The sequence below is a fragment of the Folsomia candida genome, unplaced genomic scaffold (genome assembly GCF_002217175.1).
Source record: "Folsomia candida strain VU population unplaced genomic scaffold, ASM221717v1 Fcan01_Sc001, whole genome shotgun sequence".
NCBI lineage: Eukaryota > Metazoa > Arthropoda > Collembola > Entomobryomorpha > Isotomidae > Folsomia > Folsomia candida.
The window spans coordinates 7,057,759-7,076,754 of NW_019091193.1; the positions used below are offsets into that span (position 1 = coordinate 7,057,759).

Genomic DNA, 18,996 nt, shown 5'->3' on the forward strand with positions numbered 1-18,996 from the left:
GTTCAACAACTTACATACATTTATACATCTAAATTAACTAATATACAAGTGTGTATGTACATATAAATATGTACATACACGTACATACATATATGTACGTGTACATATGTGCATATCTTGCATGCACTTGCTCTGCTTGTCCTATGAAATGAAATTATGATGTGAAACAACCGTGTCTGTTTTTATTTATTAAACCATATTATGTAGATATTGTTCCATGACCATACATATCAGTGTCACATTCTTTATTGAAACGGTTCGAAATTTGACATTTTTTTTCAAAAATTATATCAATTTAGAATTTAGTTTGTAAGTGTTTCATGCACAACATATCAGCTCTTTCATTCCACATTTTGATCGAGGTACTTGACGTAACAGCAGGAAATCACCATCGCGAATCCGACCAAAAATCCGATTCTCATCACAATCTCCATGAAATTCTGACACGACCTGCATTTCCCTCTTTCCACAGAAGAAAGACGTTGTACCACGACAAATTCTAGAATGGCCCACCCAATTAAAACATCACACCCCCAGCTCCACCAGTGAAACGATGTCGAGTAAGAAATTAGTCGCAAGGTCGTGGCCGTGTGATTAAATGCAATCCATTTACAGTAGAATATAGCACTTCCTAACACCCAAACTCGGCCCATTTGTTCCACGTCCATCCATGAAGATAGCCAAACGATGAGGATCGAAATCGCCATGGGGAGATATACGTCTCGTAACCATGGAAACGTGTTTCTCTGAAAGTGGAAGTCAACTCGGAGGCAACTATACCTTCCTGGCATATGAATAATTGGTAATTTTACTCAGCTGTCATAGTAAATTTTATACAAAAATTTAACTGCTGACCTGTTGTTGTCGTTGAATCACACCTTTCTGTACCAATCGTGGTGAGTTTGTATTCAGGTAGGGACAAGTTAGAATTCACTTGGACTGGATCATCTCTTTTCCAGGCGAATATGATATCGTCCGTTGTATACCCGTCTGAAATTGGTGCAAATTAATCCTAAGAGTTGAAAATTACAATAGAAAAATTGTAAATGGGTATTTTTTTATACAGCTCGCCATCCTAATGGGACAGACTTGAGTATCAAACGGGTACTTTTGCAATGCCATAGGACACAGGAGTTTTAGCGTGATTCTGGAATATGCAAAATCGTCACAAGTTTTCATTATACGGTTTGATTTCCATGCGTATGCACATAACTATTTGAAGCACCTCGCACTGAAGAGAACTTCTCCGTTCGGGTACACACGATAATATTCGTTTTTGCTTAATCCATCGTGTAACCGATATTCCATTTCATTTGAAAAGAACAAATCCGGCTTCCACACTTTTTGACTCAAAGTTCCAGGCAGAGTTAAATAATTAGCTTTGTCTATGTAGAAATTACGAAAATAAATATATTTTGTACATACGTACATTCTGCATAAAAATGTATAAATTACCTCTGCTAAATTTCAATCTCTCGTCCAACCATTGCATCCTGTAGGTTAGTTGTGCCTCGTAAACCTTTCACAAATTGTTGGTTAGGTCGTGGATAAGCCAAAATCGAGACGAGAAAGTGAATGATTACCATTTTGACATCGTCAATGCTTGATATCGATCTGACATACATATTCACAGAAATAATTGTTGACAAGTTTGCTGTAATCAAAAATTAATTATGGTCAATTTTAAAAATTGATTTATCATTCTACATTTTCATACATGTTCGATAAACCAAATCTTGTTGAAACGGCCGAACTGAGCCATCGTAGCTTCGAAGGAGTCCTTCCAAAACCGTCCTCTCTTCCGATGGTGTTGAAGAAACGGTCGTCGTTATCACGAAAGAAAACAGGATAACCCTGCCATGTTACATATGAATTAACATAAGCTGTTTTCCTCATCTTTCAACCAGACATGCATGAATAATAAATACCTGATTAAGATCCACATGGTGATCGAGTAAAAAATCCGTCCACAGACAGCAAGCTAAAATGTAACTAAACTTAACTTTTGCATTGACGACAGGATGCGAATCTGAGCGAAAACTTTGGCAGCAGACACAGAAATCTCGTCCTTAAATCCCATGAACTTAATTTATCCAATGTCATCCCCCGCTTCTGGGTGATCATAATAGTCTCGCATGCTTGTTGACACGAGACAAGTGGTGGAGAGAAATTGCGAGTAATTTCGTTTAATCAAAATCATTTATGCGTGATTTAAAAACAGTGGGATTGTAGATGTGTTTACGTAGAATGAGAGTCAGTATATTGGAAGTAAACTTGTACATATTTAAATATGCTGAGTTTTGTAGCGTTATGTAGTCATTGTTATGATTTCCAGCGAAAACAAGTGAATGGTTGCAATTTTTGTGATTTATGTTTCCTATTTACACATGTTTCTTTTAAATAAGGGAATTTACATATGCAGTTAATAATGGTAATGATGAATGCATCTGTAAATTCGGTCTCTGGACGTCATTTTGCGCACATACATACATATGTATTTATTCATTAAGAGTTCAAACTCTAGTTTATATTTGCTAAGCCATTTTTCCAGTAATGGGTAAATATTTTCATACAAAAAAATCTCACTCTAAAAATCTTGTGAGAATATAAGTAAATTTGGATTACAAAATCAGGCATCAAGTGTACCTATGCACTAACTTGGATGAAATCATTCATATTTTACACCAAAAAATTAAGAATTAAGTGTTTGCCTAATTTGTAGGAGACATCCATAAATTATGTAACTCCAAGAGTAAAATAAGTCATGAAATTGCAAGCATCTAAAAATGTTGTGCAAATTAAATGACAATAGAAGTGGGAGTATTTAGTAGTTTGGATGGAAGCACCACCGAAATATTATTTTGCACAATGAAGTGAATATATAGTTCGTCCCGAAAAATCCACTGCCGGTAGCATGAGATTCATTTTCAAATTTATGCAGAGTTGTAAATTGTTTAACGTCAGTGTTACCTTTTCATTCAGTTTGACCTTGGCTCAAAATGAACCCGTGTCTAATACTTTAGTCATATATTTTCATTCTTGAACTACTTACCTAATCTTAAGTATGGTTTTATCTCTAGACTAATTTAGTTATGTATGCATGAGAATTTTTCTCAGGTCTGGAAACTCACTTTATATTTGCGTTCATTCCAAAATAGGTTTTAAAGTCTTATGTAAACTGTCTATTTGACCCTCAAACTTGACTTATGCTGACTGACTACCTATTTATAACACTAAATAATTTCTACATATGCCCGTCGCCTACTTTTTACTGCCGCACACAGAGTCACGGTCACCTAAATTTTTAACGCTAATTTATGCCCTATCCCATTAATTAGTAACGCAATACCTAACTTAAGGGCACAGCACGTGACCAACAATTATTACCTGTGCAACGTATGGGCACCGTTTTCTTTGATTCCATTCGTGTTTGCAAAACTCATCACAACCAATTCCTGCTACTTTCTGTAGATAATACATATCCATTCTCATTCCACCAAAACCACGACATATTTATGTACTCGGATGACATATAAGCAAAGATATTGAAATTCGCTCGAATAAATTCCATTGAATGTGTTTTTGTTTCGTATGAGAGAATGCTACTTAATATTCCGGTTAGTTAATTGTTGTAAATGTCAAATACATTAATTTGAAATAAATTTATACTTTCGAAAAAGTGTTAGTTTGTTTCTACGTCATGTTTTTTTATTATTCGTCATCTCTATTTGAATGTACTTTATAGCATTATACGGATTTACATACATGAGCACATACATATTTGATGTCATTCTTTTCTTCCGTGTTAAAAACTTCGGGTCACAGCAATCTTCCAGTTAGCGTGTCGATCGCGTCTCTCTGTAAATAATTACGCATTTATTATGATGAAGTATTTAGTGCGTGTCAAACCCATGGTCACAAAGAATATACACACCTTTTTCGCCCATAGTTGGGTGAAAAGCGTCTCTCTCCATGCTCTCGGTTTCCAAAAATGGATTCCAAACGTCCACCCCTTTCGCAAATCCAGCAGCCATTGCCGCCCCGAGTGCGCTCGTCTCTGGCATTTTTGCTCGGAGTGTTTCGATCCCCAAGAAATCAGCCTGCAGACGCATCAGGCTTTCCACCACGGTCATGCCACCATCGACTCGAAGAGAAGAAAGCGGCACCACACCGACCTCATTATTCATGGCGTCCAGAATGTCCTTCACTTGAAAGGCAACCGCCTCGTAGGCTGCTCGTGTGATGTGGGCTTTCGTTGAAAATTCGGTAAGGCCACATATTAAGCTGCAAGTCAGTAATTATACACACTTATTTTATGGCCGCCAATGCTACGTGCATATTAAATACCAATGACCGAAATTATGCAATCTATTTGTTTTCTATAACTCCACCAAGTGGATTACGAAATAAAAAATCTAACACTTCAATAAAGGGCAACTTATCTGAAAAAAAAACTACATCAATCTTCACACTAAATGCCACCTACCCTCTCGCTCCGGATTGCCAATACGGGGCAAATAGTCCCGAAAAAGCAGGGATAAAGTAAACCCCTCCAGTATTGTCGACACTGTCGGCTAGTTGAACCATTTGTTCGTAATCTTCGCCAAAGGCCAAGTTGTCCCTCAGCCATCGGATGCATGCTCCCGTGATGGCGACGGAACCTTCGAGAGCATACACGACAGGTTGATCTTTACCAAATTTATATCCAACAGTGGTGAGGAGGCCTTGAGTGGAATGAACTATCTGAAAATTTTATATATTTTTGCACATGAAAAATTTGTTCCATGTAAAGTCGGGAAAACTGTAGGAAACCAACCTTTTCTCCAGTGTTGAATAGGAGAAAGCAACCTGTTCCATATGTACATTTTGCTTCTCCTGGTTTGAGGCATAATTGGCCGACCATTGCGGCTTGTTGATCACCCAATATCTGTGTACCCATAAATATTGAAGTATTACGTATGTATGCACGGACGTTAAAAATTGATCAATCTAGATAAATAAGTACCCCGGAAATTGGAACGTTGGCCAATTTTGTGGACACTAAGTGTCCATAGATCTCTGAGGAAGATCTAATTTCAGGGAGCAGTTTCTTATCAATCCCAAAAAATCTAAATTCATTTCAATTAAAAGTTAGAGAGATTAGCAAGATTTACTTTTAAAAAGTAGAAATAATTGTATTTTTTACTTGCTCACACAAGTAGGGATCCCACTGCAAAGTCTGCAAGTTCATTAGCATGGTCCTTGAAGCATTGGTGACATCCGTGATGTGCAGGCCACCCTTCACCCCTCCCGTCAGATTCTAGTGTATCAAACGTGTTTACACACATGGGCTTAATAATTTAAATAAAATATCTCAATTTCACCCAAACTAGCCAAGTATCCACGGTACCAAAGAGGCATCGGTTTTCCTTTAGCGCATTCCGTACTTCGGGCACATTATCCAGAAGCCATTTCAGTTTTAGTGCGCTGAAATAAGTGCTCATCGGAAGGCCACAGATTCGACGGATTTTCTCACATTCTTCTTTCCTAGCGGATAAATTCTCTTCCACGGCAGGAAGAGCTCGGGTATCCATCCAAACTGTAATGAAAAAGGTGCGTGTCACTTGTCCAGCTCAATATTTGTGTGCGTGTAATATTTACAGGTTTCTACATATGTATCTCATGACAATGCAGGATACAAGTTTCCTATTTTTTATGAATTTTAACTTACCAATTGCATTGTACAAAGGTTTTCCGGTTAATTTATCCCACACGATCAGTGTTTCTCGCTGGTTCGTAATTCCGATGGTCTTTACTTGGGACGCAGATAACCCCAAAGCTTCCAATTTCTCGACACATTTGTCAATACAGGTGATTGTGGAAGATAGCAAAATGTCGGCATCTTGTTCCACCCATCCCTAGTCAATAAATAATGCCTAGTTAATCACTTTCTTGAGTAATCAATCCCGCAAAACTTGCTTGGTAGGTAATGGGTAATAATGTTTCTTGAAGAAGAAGTAAACCAGTACAAGGAACTTCTATTAATACTTAGCGAAACTTGCACATCAATTAATGTTACATTTGCAAAAGTATGTCATACTTACTTGTTTCGGTGCAAACCTTGGAATTTCGGTCTGATAAAGAGTCACCAATTTCCCCGTATTTGCCTCAAATATCTAAAAATAGCCACATGTATTTTTTTATAAGAACAATAACAATGAGAAATTAAACAAGATGTGCGTTAATATTTCCCATTGAACTTGGGTTTATCTAATTTAATTGCCCTGCATTATACGCAACTTTATAGCGAACGGAGTAAAAAATGAGTCATTTTTTCATATACATTATTATAACAAGGTTGCGTGTCTGTCTGCACCTTGATGGTGCAAATGGCAATTACGCGTTCTTTTATTTAGCTGACTGGACGGACGAGGACGACGAGTTTAATTAAAGCGATACTTTAGAATTTTCCTCTCAGAATTGGGAACATGCAAATGCATATATCCAGCTAAAAAGTGGAAATTTAGTAGCAAAAATCGAACTAGCTTAAACTTAAGGTGCAATAATCGTACTTATAAATGTTTATGGATTAAATAAAAAAAACGTACGAGAAACCGAGATGAGCTGGTCCCTTGATCGATAGCTCCAACCAAATGGCTCATGATTAAGGCTGACTTGCTTACGTAATTCACGATACGCTATCAATTATTTAGACAAAATTGAGAGTTAAATACCAATGGCAGAAAATACACCGCAAAAACTATACCCTCGTCAGAATAAGTTGGATGATTGCGTGACTTGTCCTTTCTAAGGTGAAGTGATGATTGAACTGAACTGGACGCCGGCTTGACCATTATAAACCCAACAATTCAACCAGGGTTCCAAGTTTGGACAGCACCTATGGAGTAGTTGGCCTTGGGATGTATAGGTAAGTCAAAAGAAGTAAATGGTTTTACTGCAAATTTTCAGGCGAGAAAAAATTGTTACATTCTACATAAAGCCGGTGCGAATTCAACAACTATAAGTAGATAGTAATCAGATTGTCATCTCATCTTCAAATAAATATATAAATAATTCATGCATTTAAAATATGCAGAATAACTATACGGTTTGTTCTGTTGTAAATCGACCTCGGTTGGGGTATATCCCATTTAGGAATTTTTTATTGCCCCATAAATAACTTGCATAAATATGTACATATACATATAACTTGCTTTCTGTAATGGCTTAATGTGTAAACTAGAGTCACATTCTATAGCTTTACTCTCATTATTGCTATATTATTTGTTCATATAAAACAATACAATACATAAAACTTAATACTACATAACTTCAATAATGCGTTGGGCACCCTGGCGGAATTCTTGTCTGGTCAAATGGAATTTATACAACTCCTTGGCTGGGTAAACGAGTTTATAAATTAAGTGTTTTCGGTTTCCTTTGTTTGCGATTGTCAACACGATAAACTATTAAGTCTAATGAGACATGGTGGTAGTTTTCCAAATGGCTACAAATAAAAACAATACTTGGTATGCACATTCCTTCCATTATCTGATTTTCTATGTACACATTGATTTCATTGCAATTAATAAGAGTACAATGAACGTATTTCTGCCTTGAGGGTAACTGTACATCAAATCATGGTTCATTTTGTTAATTAAGTTTCCTGTTAAGTTGTTAAACAAGCGAAACGAGTAAGTGAATTTTAGTAAATAATTTTCCATCAATAGACAACGAACTAAAACAACTAACTCAATTTAAAATATTGGTCAAAAAGGATGTGCATGTTCACTTCAGAGTTGTGAAATTATATCATTATGAGTAAATTATGTTCCACTAGTTCCACACATTGTTGTTCCTCTTTCTTTGCTGTACCATAGAATGGAGCAGATTATGGATAACAATGTCCGGGATATTGAACAAAAGATTATGTAATTGTGCGTTGCTTGGAATTGCGCAATTACCTAAACCTCGCTGGATAATGATATGCATGAATCCACCACATGAATCAATTCCAGACAGACTAAACTACCTGTCAAATAAAATCAGAAACCAGTTTTTGGCAAAGTGGATAAATTAGACCTAAACTAATCTTATAACTTTTTCTCACTATTATAATTTTTTTAACAAATTTTCCCTGTACTGGTTTTCCCTGTCCGTCTATACATATAGAAGGTGTGGTTTTGTTTACATACTTTGCATAAATATAATACATATACATACGCAGTTGTGGCGATTAGTTTGTCAGTTGATCAAAAATGAAGTGGCCACTGTTACATATCACCATCTCCGCCAAGGAGCTGTGTCAAGCCTTGGTAAGGGAACTGCTGGGGTCATGCCTTCTGATCGTGATGGGGTGTGGAAGTGTCCTCGCTGCACAGTTCGGAAATCCACAAACATTTAACATAACCGGAGCCTCGCTTTGCTGGGGGATCACTGTAGCGACACTTGCCTTGGTAAGTATACTGATATTGGACGTACATAAAACATCTTATAAATATTTAGCATACATAGAAGCTAATTTAGCAAATTTTCGAATCTCAACAAGTTCATGTCGCGGAGAAATTTGCAAAATGAGTTCACAAATTTCGCAAAGGTATAAAAACGTTCGTATTTGTGATCTATTGTGTATGGGTAATTTCTAACGCTGATGATGGAGAGGGTGAGTTTGCGAAATAATTTTGCGAAATAATGACATGCCCAGTTGCTGGGTAAGTTTGAGAACAAAGCTCCCATTGTTTTCCAGCAAAAGTTGTGCTAAATTTTGCAAATTTCTCAAATTATATTGTTATGCTCAATTTGCGTGATAAATAGGTTAAATTTAGGGAATGCAATACCGGTATTCTAGTACCGGTATTCACCGGTATTACCGAATACCGAATACCGGTATTGACGAACTCAATACCGGTATTCAAGTTGAAAATGTGACATATAGAAATCATCTTTCAGCAAAGAAAATTCCACTGATTCAAACCAAAAATTCAAACTTTTGTCAGATATAAATTATGTGTAATTAATCGCTCACAGCCAACATATATTTAACTTTATTTTTGAATATTCAAGCACACTTAAGTATAAATAAACATTTATTTTTAAAGTTTCAAAAATTGTCAAAAAATACTTGAGAATTTGACACCTCGATAACTTATTGTATACAATGTTGTATACCCATTTTTATACACGACAATGATGCTAATGATATTAAATAAGATGTTTATTCATGGGATTGTCGTGTACAAAAATTTCTGAACATCTCACATTCCGGGCAACCGTTTTACGAGACTCGTGTCTGCAGAAACCATACGAAAAAATACAAAATTTTAAATAGTCGAATCATTATTGTCAAAAAGATACCAACTCCAGGAATGCTTCACGGGTACGGTAGTCTGATAGATAGATAAATCGACGCCGCCAACTAAAAACAATTTTACGACTCAAGCAGCAATTTTTAAGTTCACGGAAAATATCTCTGGCATTTATGAATAATGCTACACATGAAATGTATTTTGGGGACACGTTAGAATTTTAGAGGTTTTGGAAATTTTCGCCCATGTACACACTTGTTCATATATGTATGCAGAACACTTGTAGAATTTGTAAAAGTTACGATATTGATCAGGTCATCAAGAGCTTAGAGAACATAGTGAGAATATCAGATAATTCACAGTTAAAAATTTGAGCCAGAAGTAATTGTTTGTCTTTGTGAAACACAGAGTTGGAACCTTCATAGTTTCATTTGTAATGGGCTATATGACCAGACTTTTTTTAAATACATACGTATGTTCATTTTAGTAAAATGTGATGACACGTAAGCATTTAATCCCTTGCCGAGTTTTTACAATGTATTGTCTCATATGATCATTTTGACAGATTAATACATGCTTAACATATGGTGCCGGTAATACCGGTATTACCGAAGGTCCCAATACCGAAAATACCGAATACCGGTTTTGGAAAATACCACCGGTATTGCATGCCCTAGTTAAATTGTCGTGAGAAGAACCATTTTTTGTAATAATTTGCAACATAATTAGTACATAAATAATAAAATAAATGGACCTTTGGTTTGGTTGAATATTTAGAGCCTCCAATGCCACATGAATCCCGCTGTGACCATCGCTCTCGCATCAATCGGTCAAATTTCCATTCCAACTGGAGCTCTCTACATTGTCACACAATGTGCTGGTACGACTTTGGGGGCCCAAATCCTGGTGGGCCTTACCCCCAAAAATTTTACTTGGGCCTTGGGAGCTACCCAGTTGAATAGCGTGTCACAACTCCAAGGTCGGGGATTTATTCATATTCATGTGATTTAGGAAACTTTTAATCAAGTATGTAAATGCTTGTGTTATTGAAGGTTTTGGAATGGAAATCATCTCAACTTTCCTCCTCCTCTTGGTAATTTCTGGTGCCAATGATAAGACTCGGAATGCTCAACAGGGATCAGCACCTCTTGCAATCGGCCTCTGTGTAACGGCGCTGATATTGTTTTGTGTGAGTGTCTAAACGCATAACGTAATTATTAAACTAAATAAATTTACTACAAACATTCTTGAATCGCGTCAGGGTCCTTTCACGGGAGCAAGTATGAACCCTGCGAGATCATTTGGCCCCTCTCTCATCACCGGAAATTGGAAGAATCACTGGCTTTATTGGGCAGGCCCGATCATCGGAGCGGTCGCGGGTGTTGTCTGTTACCATTTCTTATTCCAGTCGTCCGAAAAGTCCGATATCCGACAGGAAGAAATTATTAAAACGGGAAATAATGACCAAAACAAGAAAATGCAGTCCATCGGAGGAGAAAACAATCCCAGCTTTGCATAAAGTCTTAAACGACTCGTGGGCGAAACTATCTTGTTTATGAAACAATTAAACTGTAGAGTAAGATAATTATAGGATAAATAGTTAAGAACTTGTTTTCATACTCGACGGTCAAAATTTTCCACTATAATAAAATAATCCTGTAAATAGAGTGATGGGTATTGATCAGTTCAATATTTCATGTAATTGCAGGCACTTCCGACAATGTTCTTCCTACGTAGGTAGGAAATTTGGTAGTCAATATAAGCGTGTGCTCAGTGATATACAATTTGAAATTACATTATATAATTTGAAATCGCATTACGCTGACAGAGTCACCTTTTCTATGGTTTTGGTCACACTGGTTCTGGACATAATCTGCTGAATAAGTGAAATAGACGTCAGCAGACGTGGCTAATCACGTTAAAAATACATCAACCATTTCCTCGTTTACTGAGAAACATTATCACGAAATAACTTATACAGCAGAATTTTACGCTGAATTTTGACAGACAACGGGGCTAATTACCCCCTTGAGGTCAACCATTGTTCAAGTAGGTTTAAATGTAAATGACCACCGCTTAGCTTATGCATAAGCTAAACGGTGGTCAATTTACTTTTGGGTTGGTTCTTCTGCGAAGAAAGGTATTCGACATTTGTAAGAAGAAAAAAGCAATAAGAGCGGTCCGACAAGTACGAAAAAATGCATGATTGGAAAAAACAAAGTTCTTGAGAGCCTAAATTACTTGAATTATTTCAGACCCTTGCTGTGGAATTGAAAATCAGCATAATCACTTCCATTTCAGATTAAATTGTGTTTGTTGTATCCACCTTGAAAGCAAATGTCTTTCCTGAAAATTTTACGCGAGATTAGTCCAAATTGCTATATATGTTCAAAGCTCAAATTCTATTGTCCAGTCTAGAAAAATGTTTCGAGAAAGGAAAATCAGTTCGCCCAAGCGATTTGAGGAGAAAGTCGTCGACTTTGATATAAAAAAGCTACATGGTAATTGTTTCACATAATGTAACGCACTAACGCCATATTTTCAAAAAACTTTTTACATATGAACGTATCCGAATAGAGATATATTGGTTTATTAGGATACACTAATTAATCTGATTAAATATATAGTTTCCTTGTATTAATAAGTTATGACATTTCTTTATTAATTAATAAAAGTGTATAGTGAAACGGTTTAGAGGACAATTTTTAAAAACTCGTTTTTCTTCTCTAAGAATTAAAAAATCAAATATTGTCTTTGTCAAGATCGAATTTTTTACAACCAGTCACTCATAATTTCTATAAATCGAAATTTTATATTAATTCTCCTGGAAATTAAACGATTCGATAAAACGATTGTTATTAATCTTTGCGTATAATGCTTTATGATAAAGCATAGCCTGAAACGTATAGTTTCCTCAGAAATTTCTCACTTTGCCATTTTTTCAAATTTCATTAGGGGAACGACTATTCAGCGTCAGTGATACGTTTGGTGGTCGTGATGAGGACGACGACTCTGCGTCATTCGAGAACGAGGCGGTACAATATTGGAAAATCTTTTTCGACTTTTCCTTCTACACTTTGCTAACGCCATTCCGATTTTCATGGGACAAAACGACTGGACTTTATAAGATGAAGCGTTCAGCACTGCAGATTGTGAGTAGTAGTTACATTGAGGGTATTCACGTCATATTAAATGTCGCTACATAACATAACCCACATTTCGTAACTTACTTTGGTTTGACGTGAATTGAATCGGTTGTAACAAAAAAATCAGCGAGAGAAATTTATGAAGCAACGCCGCACAGCGTCGACCCGCCTTTGCGACGCGAAAAGGGTTCCGAGCTATGGTGACCAAACTTTTTTTTATTACGAACGAAGAATACACCTTGTCGTAAGTATTTCATAAGGACATAGGTGCTTCTTTGTAGGAAACATTTAAATAAAAATTAGTTCGTAAGGAAACGTTCCCGTAGAAATGTTCACAAGTAGCAAATCTTACGCGAATTGACGTGAATTCCCTCATTAATTCATTGAGGGTATTCATTTTGAGTTCGCATCGTTAGCAACGTTCGCAAAAAAAATAAAGTTCGCAAGTTCGCAAAAATAATTGGCTTGAAAATTGATTTGCGAACTTGCGCATCTCCAGGGCTAGTATTTAGTTCGCAAAATATTTTTCACAATTTTTTCAATGGGAAAAATTCGTAAATCTCTATTGGTTACCGAAGTTTGGCATTTTGAAATTTTGAAATTTTTTATTTGGTAAATATCAGACGCAAAACTTTGGTAACTAATGGAGATTTACGAATTTTTCCCATTGCAAAATTCAAGACATTTGAATAAAATTTTCCGAACTTTTTCATTTGCGAAGTGGCTTCATTTCGTTGCTTCGCAAAATTCGAAATTTCGAAAAAGTTATGTTGCGATGCGAACATGCGAACTCGTAATGAATACCCTCATTAATCTGAATGCCAGTCTATTTGACATACTAAAATAGCACATATTTAATTACACAGTCTGTCCTCATTGCATGCATCTATTACTAGTTTCTTCAATGGGCGCTTTACTCTTGCTGCACCGTGTACTTCCTCCTCCGAGTACAGAAAATGTCTGAAATGGACCCCATCGAAAACCCATCCCTTTATTTCCAAGTGGCCTACTACTTCTTCGACACAACGTTCCTCGTTGCGCTCTTTTTATCATTTGGACGTCAGGCGCAAAAGGTCATGGGTGTATTCAGAGATCTGCAGACGAACAACCAGAAGTTCTACAGGGACTATAGAAATGCAGCCAAGGTACCATAGATTTACTCAAAATCAGTGTTAGTCTATACTAAATCAGTTCTATGAAATAAAATAGAATCTAAAATATTTCGGAAGATTAGCTTAAACTGATTGTTGTCTCACCTTCCCCGGAATTCAACACTAGCGTAAAGAAATAATTATTTTACAGACTCGTAGAATTTCGGCTACGATTTGTATGGGCTGCTTGGGAACGCTGGTGCTCCAAATTCTCGAAACCTTTAAAGATCAGGATTGGAGTTGGACAGGCTTTTGGGGGTATTGGATGGACGATGCCGCGTGGGCCTTTGGCGCTAAACCCCTGACCGATATCTGTCCGATCTGCTTTGGTGTGCTCGCCATAACCGGAAGTTTGCTTGAAAAGCTGTTCAACGCATTTTCCGACGTCCTCTTCACAATGACGGTCCTCATGTGGAGCAACATGGTCAACAGTTTCTACGACGCAATGCAGCAGACGGAAGCTGCTGGTGGGGCAACCGTTGAACCCGTTGATGTATAATTACTAAACAAATTATAACAGATGAGAAGGCTTACACGCAAACGCCGTAATCTTAATCTTTCAGGTGTTGGACCACTATGCGTGGCTCAAGCTGATCACGAAAAGGATGAATTTCGCCATGAGTCTCATAAATGGCGCCTTTATCGCTGGAAATTTACCATTCTATGCAACCAACGTTTTCGAAGTGTTTGGAGACGCAAACATATTCATGAGGTTGCGGTATATGTTCTATTGCAGGTATAAAATGAGCTAAAAGTCTCTTTCGCATCGATTTCACCGAATTTCGCGTAAAAAATTACCAATAACTAATAAGATATTAATAACTGCGCAGTTACTGGTATCCATCCTTATTCATAGCGGCCGCAGCAAATGCAAAGGTTAGTTTAGAAAATGGGTGTATTTATCTATCACTTTTTTCGAATTTTATTAGTACTTATGTATTCGGTATCAAATAAGTCAAAGTAGACCTGAATTTGGATTATTTAGCTAATTTAGAGTCAGGGTTCCTGCTAATAGACTACATAGTTTCTAAAGTATTTCTTGTGCAGTTCGAACATGTGAAAGCGTGGATTTGCAAGGAGGAAAATTATTCCCGTGTTCCGGACCATAAACTGAGGGTATTTCTCCACGAGATCAGTTATCACACGGTGGGCATTAGTTCGTTTGGAATAATCACGGTGACCTGGCATTCTGTCGGATCTGTGAGTTTTTCTTTGCATATATCATTTAATTTTATGACTCAGGAATGATGAGCATCAGCATTAATTTGTTTCCCTAGATAATCAGTATAATCATGACGTACGCCTTGATGAAATCTCAACTCAATAGTGTCGTACCTGCTGAAGGGGATTCTACTATGAACGATACAAGTATTATCCTGGTGCAAAACTATACCGCAAGAAGCTTGTTGTGGTGATAAGCTGGTCGAACAATGAATACGGGGACTATAACTTTACTCGACAAATTGTCTATTTTATTATAATTAAATAAATATAACGCAGTATAATTATAGCTTTATTTTTTCGAACTAGCTAAATGTAGGGAATTGCAACCGTGTATTTATTTCACATTCGTTACAAAACATACATGCCCACATTTTTCATATCCTAAAAAACCCTAAAAAATAGAAGAAGGATGCCCGCAAAAAATACGTATTTAGAAATATTGTAGATACCCCTTAATAGTTTAATAGCTTACCTTATGCTTTAAGTTTAGGTCCCACTATACATCGATAAAACTCGATAAATATATGAATTAGGAAGTACTGCTGAACTTATACATATAGATTTAAATTCATTTGTTAAGTAATCTTTTTATAAATTCGTTTTACATAAGTAGCTAAAGGGTCAAGGAACAAGTTCATAAATAATTTAAATAATAAAATATTTGGTTCAGAGTGAATTTTATATTCCAGACTTGTTCATGCTTACTTTTTTACATATGGAAATACTAGCGAATAAGCCCGTCTCCCGCCGGGCGAGAGTTGATTTAGTTTTTAATATTCACCATTTAAAGCGTATGCATTATTAGCTGAACATTTGATGCCGACGGAAGTGAAACAAATTTGTAAAGAATGTCAAGAAAGTGAAAGAAAGTGGAAAGTTGATGGTAGGAACATAAAATTAAATATCTTGAAATAATTCACATGCCTTGCTATATTCACCACCTACACCTTCCCATACATTTTTCAGCTCGATCCAAACTCCAGACAAACATTCCAATTAGCATTGGGCTGACCGCATGTCGGGAGTAAGCTAGGAATTCCACTTGGCTTATTACACTCTGCCACTCCAAACTGCCATACGCACTGCCATTGCAGTGGGTCTGGCATCCTTCTTGGCAGTGTATAAGGCAGATTTGGCTTGGCTCAATCATCTCTGCCATGGGCACTGCCCTTTGCCACTGGCAGTAATAGTGGCAGTCTAACTGGGTGATACGCGTCTACCAACCAAGACTGCCACTGGCAATGCGAACGGCAACGGCATGCAATAAGATAACCGCCCAAATTAACTAATCATGGTACTGACAACGGCAACAATGCCCGATTACCCCCATTAGGCCGTAACACCTCGATAACCACCAACAGGGTACCACACCCCGATAACCACCAACAGAGCGCCAAACCCCGATAACCACCATCAGGCAGCAAAGACCCAATAACCATCATCAGGCAACAAAGACCCGATAACCCCCATCAGGCAGCAACACTCCGATAATCATCATCAGGGCGCCAGACCCCGATAACCACTATCAGGCAACAAAGACCCGATAACCACCATCAGGCAACAAAGAACCGATAACCCCCACCAGGCAACAAAAACCCGATAACAAACACTAAACAGCAATAACCCGATAACCCACATCAGGCCCACCATCGGGCAATAACAATCCGATAACCCTACTATCTCGAATTTATTTTTTTAAATTTAAATTTTTGAATTTTCGCGCCATTCGAAACTTGACTTTTCCAACTTTCACTTCCGGGACGGACAAAGAATTGGGACGGACAAAGGATTACTTTCACTTCCGTTGCCAACAAACATTGCCTCTTATAATATAGATATTGGTCGTTCATCGAGTTGACACTTGACACCCACCTAAAGGTTGGTAAAGCTGCTCATTTATCAATCAATTGGTTTTATTTTTGGTTATATGAATTTCAAGTCAATTTTTTCAATTATGTCAAGCTTTGAAAAGTTAGGCATAGTAAATTTTGCATATGCTCATACTATAGGTCTGTACATGTGTGTTTCATGCAGAGAAAGCATGTAAGATTGTTCACCACAGCACATATTCGAATCAGCTCATCACTAATAATAAAGTGTTAGTATGGTCCCTGGGTCCGTCTTCCAGCAATGCAACTCGCCCCACCACTGAACCATCGTGACTGGCCACCGCGGTACTCTCTTCTTCTCGCTCAGTCGGATCTGATCAACAGACCGACAACAACACATTTATCCACAAGTCCTCCAAGTTTCACGCCCACCTCCTCCTCCCACTTAAAACCAACCACAACCCAACAAAATAAATAACTACATACATACATACATTATCTATATACATAAAGAGCTATTGTTAAGTTCTGGCTGCCTGGCTGGCTGGGTCCCTGTGGCTCTCAATGCAACTCGCCCCACTACTATTGAATGGAGTTTACGCAACCAGCGTGTGCTCCGCTACACCATTGAGCGTACCCATGAATTGATGACTCTGCCGCGACACTTTGTCTCTATCTTCTTGCAGTAGAATTGTAAACATACCAGCAGCATAAAATTCATATCCTATTCTCTGGAATTTTAACTTTTTTGCTATGCAGTCACCCCTCCCTCTGGAAATTTGAGTTTTTTGTTAGTTAATCACCCCTCTCTCTGGAAATTTAAGTGTTTTGTTTTTTAGTCACCCCCTCTCTGGAAATTTAAGGTTTTTGTCATTCGGCCACCACATCCTGTGGAAATTTAAACGTTTAGCTATGTAGCCACCCCCACGCGACGGGAATTTAAGTAGTTAGCTATGCAGCCACCCCCACGCGACGGGAATTTAAGTAGTTAGCTATGCAGCCACCCCCACGCGATGGGAATTTAAGTGTTTACCTATGCAGCCACCCCCACGCGATGGGAATTTAAGTGTTTAGCTATGCAGCCACCCTCACGAGACGGGAATTTAAGTAGTTACCTATGCAGCCACTACAAGAGGGGGAAGTCAAATTGTTCCGTGATCAGGGAAATTGAAATGTATGATTTGATGCACGTACATATGTATTATGACAATGGACAAAGTCTCCACTGGGAATTATTTGAAGTGTAGCGTAGGGGATTTTGCGCTATGGGCACACCCCCTCTGGGAGCCTAGAACCCGTTCTTGAACGGGCCTCTACTCTAGTTTTATATAATTCATCTTCAATGACACCGCATCAGAGACAAGGTTAAACAAGTGCAAGTACTTGAATATTTATTTGGAATTTTCCATGTAAGAAGTCAAGTTGAGGCGTTTCGAATGTACATTTGAAGTTGCATTGAAATTTCCATTTGATATTTGTCAAGTTATTTTTCATCATACCACACCCAACGTTACTAAGATTCCGGATAATTGAACATGACAGACAGAATTTTCATCAAGCAAATGTGCAAAATATGTAACTGTGTCTGTCTTGTCTACCTTCATATTTGATTTCTTAACGATTTTCAAGTTGGCATGATATCTATAAACAATTTCAGAAATGGAAAGGATATTTTCAAAAACGGTTCTAATTTTCACGATATTTCTCCTACGATATGTCTCAAGTCCTGACCCTCCCCCCGAGTTTATCAATCTGTTAAAAACATTAGAATCATGTCTCCTTGTTTTGTACGACTACTCAGGGACGAACTGGGCTCTAATAATAAGTATTCCACTTGTACGAGTAAAATTAAAGGTATATCAAAGTACATGGGAAAGTAATGGAACTAATTATACTTACTATTCCGCGGACGTGGATCGCAACTTTAGTTCGTATCCGATCGCATACCGGGCGACATACCACGTCTGCGCGTTCGAATTCCACTTATTTCCCCCAATCGAAGTTTCCTCTTCCACGTATGGAATCATCAAATTCACCGATCGGATGAGGATTCCGAACATTAACGTGGGCTATTCTTACATTGGACGGTTGGACCATTATGCGATCCCGTACAAAATTTCGGAATACAATTTCCATAAAGTTCTCATCACGAATGTAACCGATCCGAAGAAATGGGGCGCCTGGGCGAAACCGTTGGTTGAAGGGAAGCGTGGCCAATGGTCAGCGGCAAGCTTGTTTGACGTGATTGTGATAAAAGATATTGGTAAAAGCAGGTGGGATTCTGACGATGGGGGAGGCTCACAGTTTTATTTCCTATGTGAACTCTGCACCCCGTGCCACGCAACGTTCATTCTCCTTTCAA

General features: G+C 37.7%; 4 protein-coding genes across 5 annotated transcripts; 2 read left to right on the plus strand and 2 right to left on the minus strand.

The window, feature by feature from the left end:
- Positions 1-208: 208 nt before the first annotated feature.
- On the minus strand, positions 209-2,097 carry LOC110863559 (glutamate-gated chloride channel). Its single transcript, XM_022112901.2, has 8 exons — positions 1,929-2,097; positions 1,718-1,854; positions 1,584-1,654; positions 1,456-1,519; positions 1,226-1,385; positions 1,065-1,147; positions 856-990; positions 209-784 (listed from the first exon to the last, which is right to left on the minus strand). Exons 1-8 carry the CDS (start codon positions 1,943-1,945, stop codon positions 342-344), a joined length of 1,110 nt encoding a protein of 369 aa, XP_021968593.1. The 5' UTR covers positions 1,946-2,097; the 3' UTR covers positions 209-341.
- Positions 2,098-3,682: 1,585 nt separating this feature from the next.
- Positions 3,683-6,872, minus strand: LOC110849441 (glycerol kinase). Of its 2 annotated transcripts, XM_022096850.2 has the most exons (11): positions 6,746-6,872; positions 6,588-6,677; positions 6,084-6,155; positions 5,711-5,897; positions 5,364-5,578; positions 5,190-5,299; positions 5,006-5,108; positions 4,817-4,927; positions 4,487-4,743; positions 3,935-4,284; positions 3,683-3,858 (listed from the first exon to the last, which is right to left on the minus strand). In XM_022096850.2, the coding sequence occupies exons 2-11, from the start codon at positions 6,639-6,641 to the stop codon at positions 3,806-3,808; spliced, it is 1,512 nt and encodes a 503-aa protein (XP_021952542.1). In that variant the 5' UTR covers positions 6,642-6,677; positions 6,746-6,872; the 3' UTR covers positions 3,683-3,805. The 2 variants fall into 2 exon arrangements, with proteins under 2 accessions (XP_021952542.1, XP_035712324.1); XM_035856431.1 differs by having other exon boundaries at positions 6,588-6,804.
- An 894-nt stretch (positions 6,873-7,766) lies between these two features.
- Positions 7,767-11,978, plus strand: LOC110853050 (aquaporin AQPAe.a). The gene is made up of 4 exons (XM_022101278.2): positions 7,767-8,435; positions 10,062-10,263; positions 10,337-10,473; positions 10,546-11,978. The coding sequence occupies exons 1-4, from the start codon at positions 8,238-8,240 to the stop codon at positions 10,801-10,803; spliced, it is 795 nt and encodes a 264-aa protein (XP_021956970.1). The 5' UTR covers positions 7,767-8,237; the 3' UTR covers positions 10,804-11,978.
- On the plus strand, positions 11,685-15,097 carry LOC110863165. The gene is made up of 8 exons (XM_022112415.2): positions 11,685-11,785; positions 12,240-12,436; positions 13,327-13,575; positions 13,733-14,074; positions 14,145-14,317; positions 14,412-14,457; positions 14,629-14,781; positions 14,859-15,097. The coding sequence occupies exons 1-8, from the start codon at positions 11,707-11,709 to the stop codon at positions 14,994-14,996; spliced, it is 1,377 nt and encodes a 458-aa protein (XP_021968107.1). The 5' UTR covers positions 11,685-11,706; the 3' UTR covers positions 14,997-15,097.
- The last annotated feature ends 3,899 nt before the right edge of the window (positions 15,098-18,996 follow it).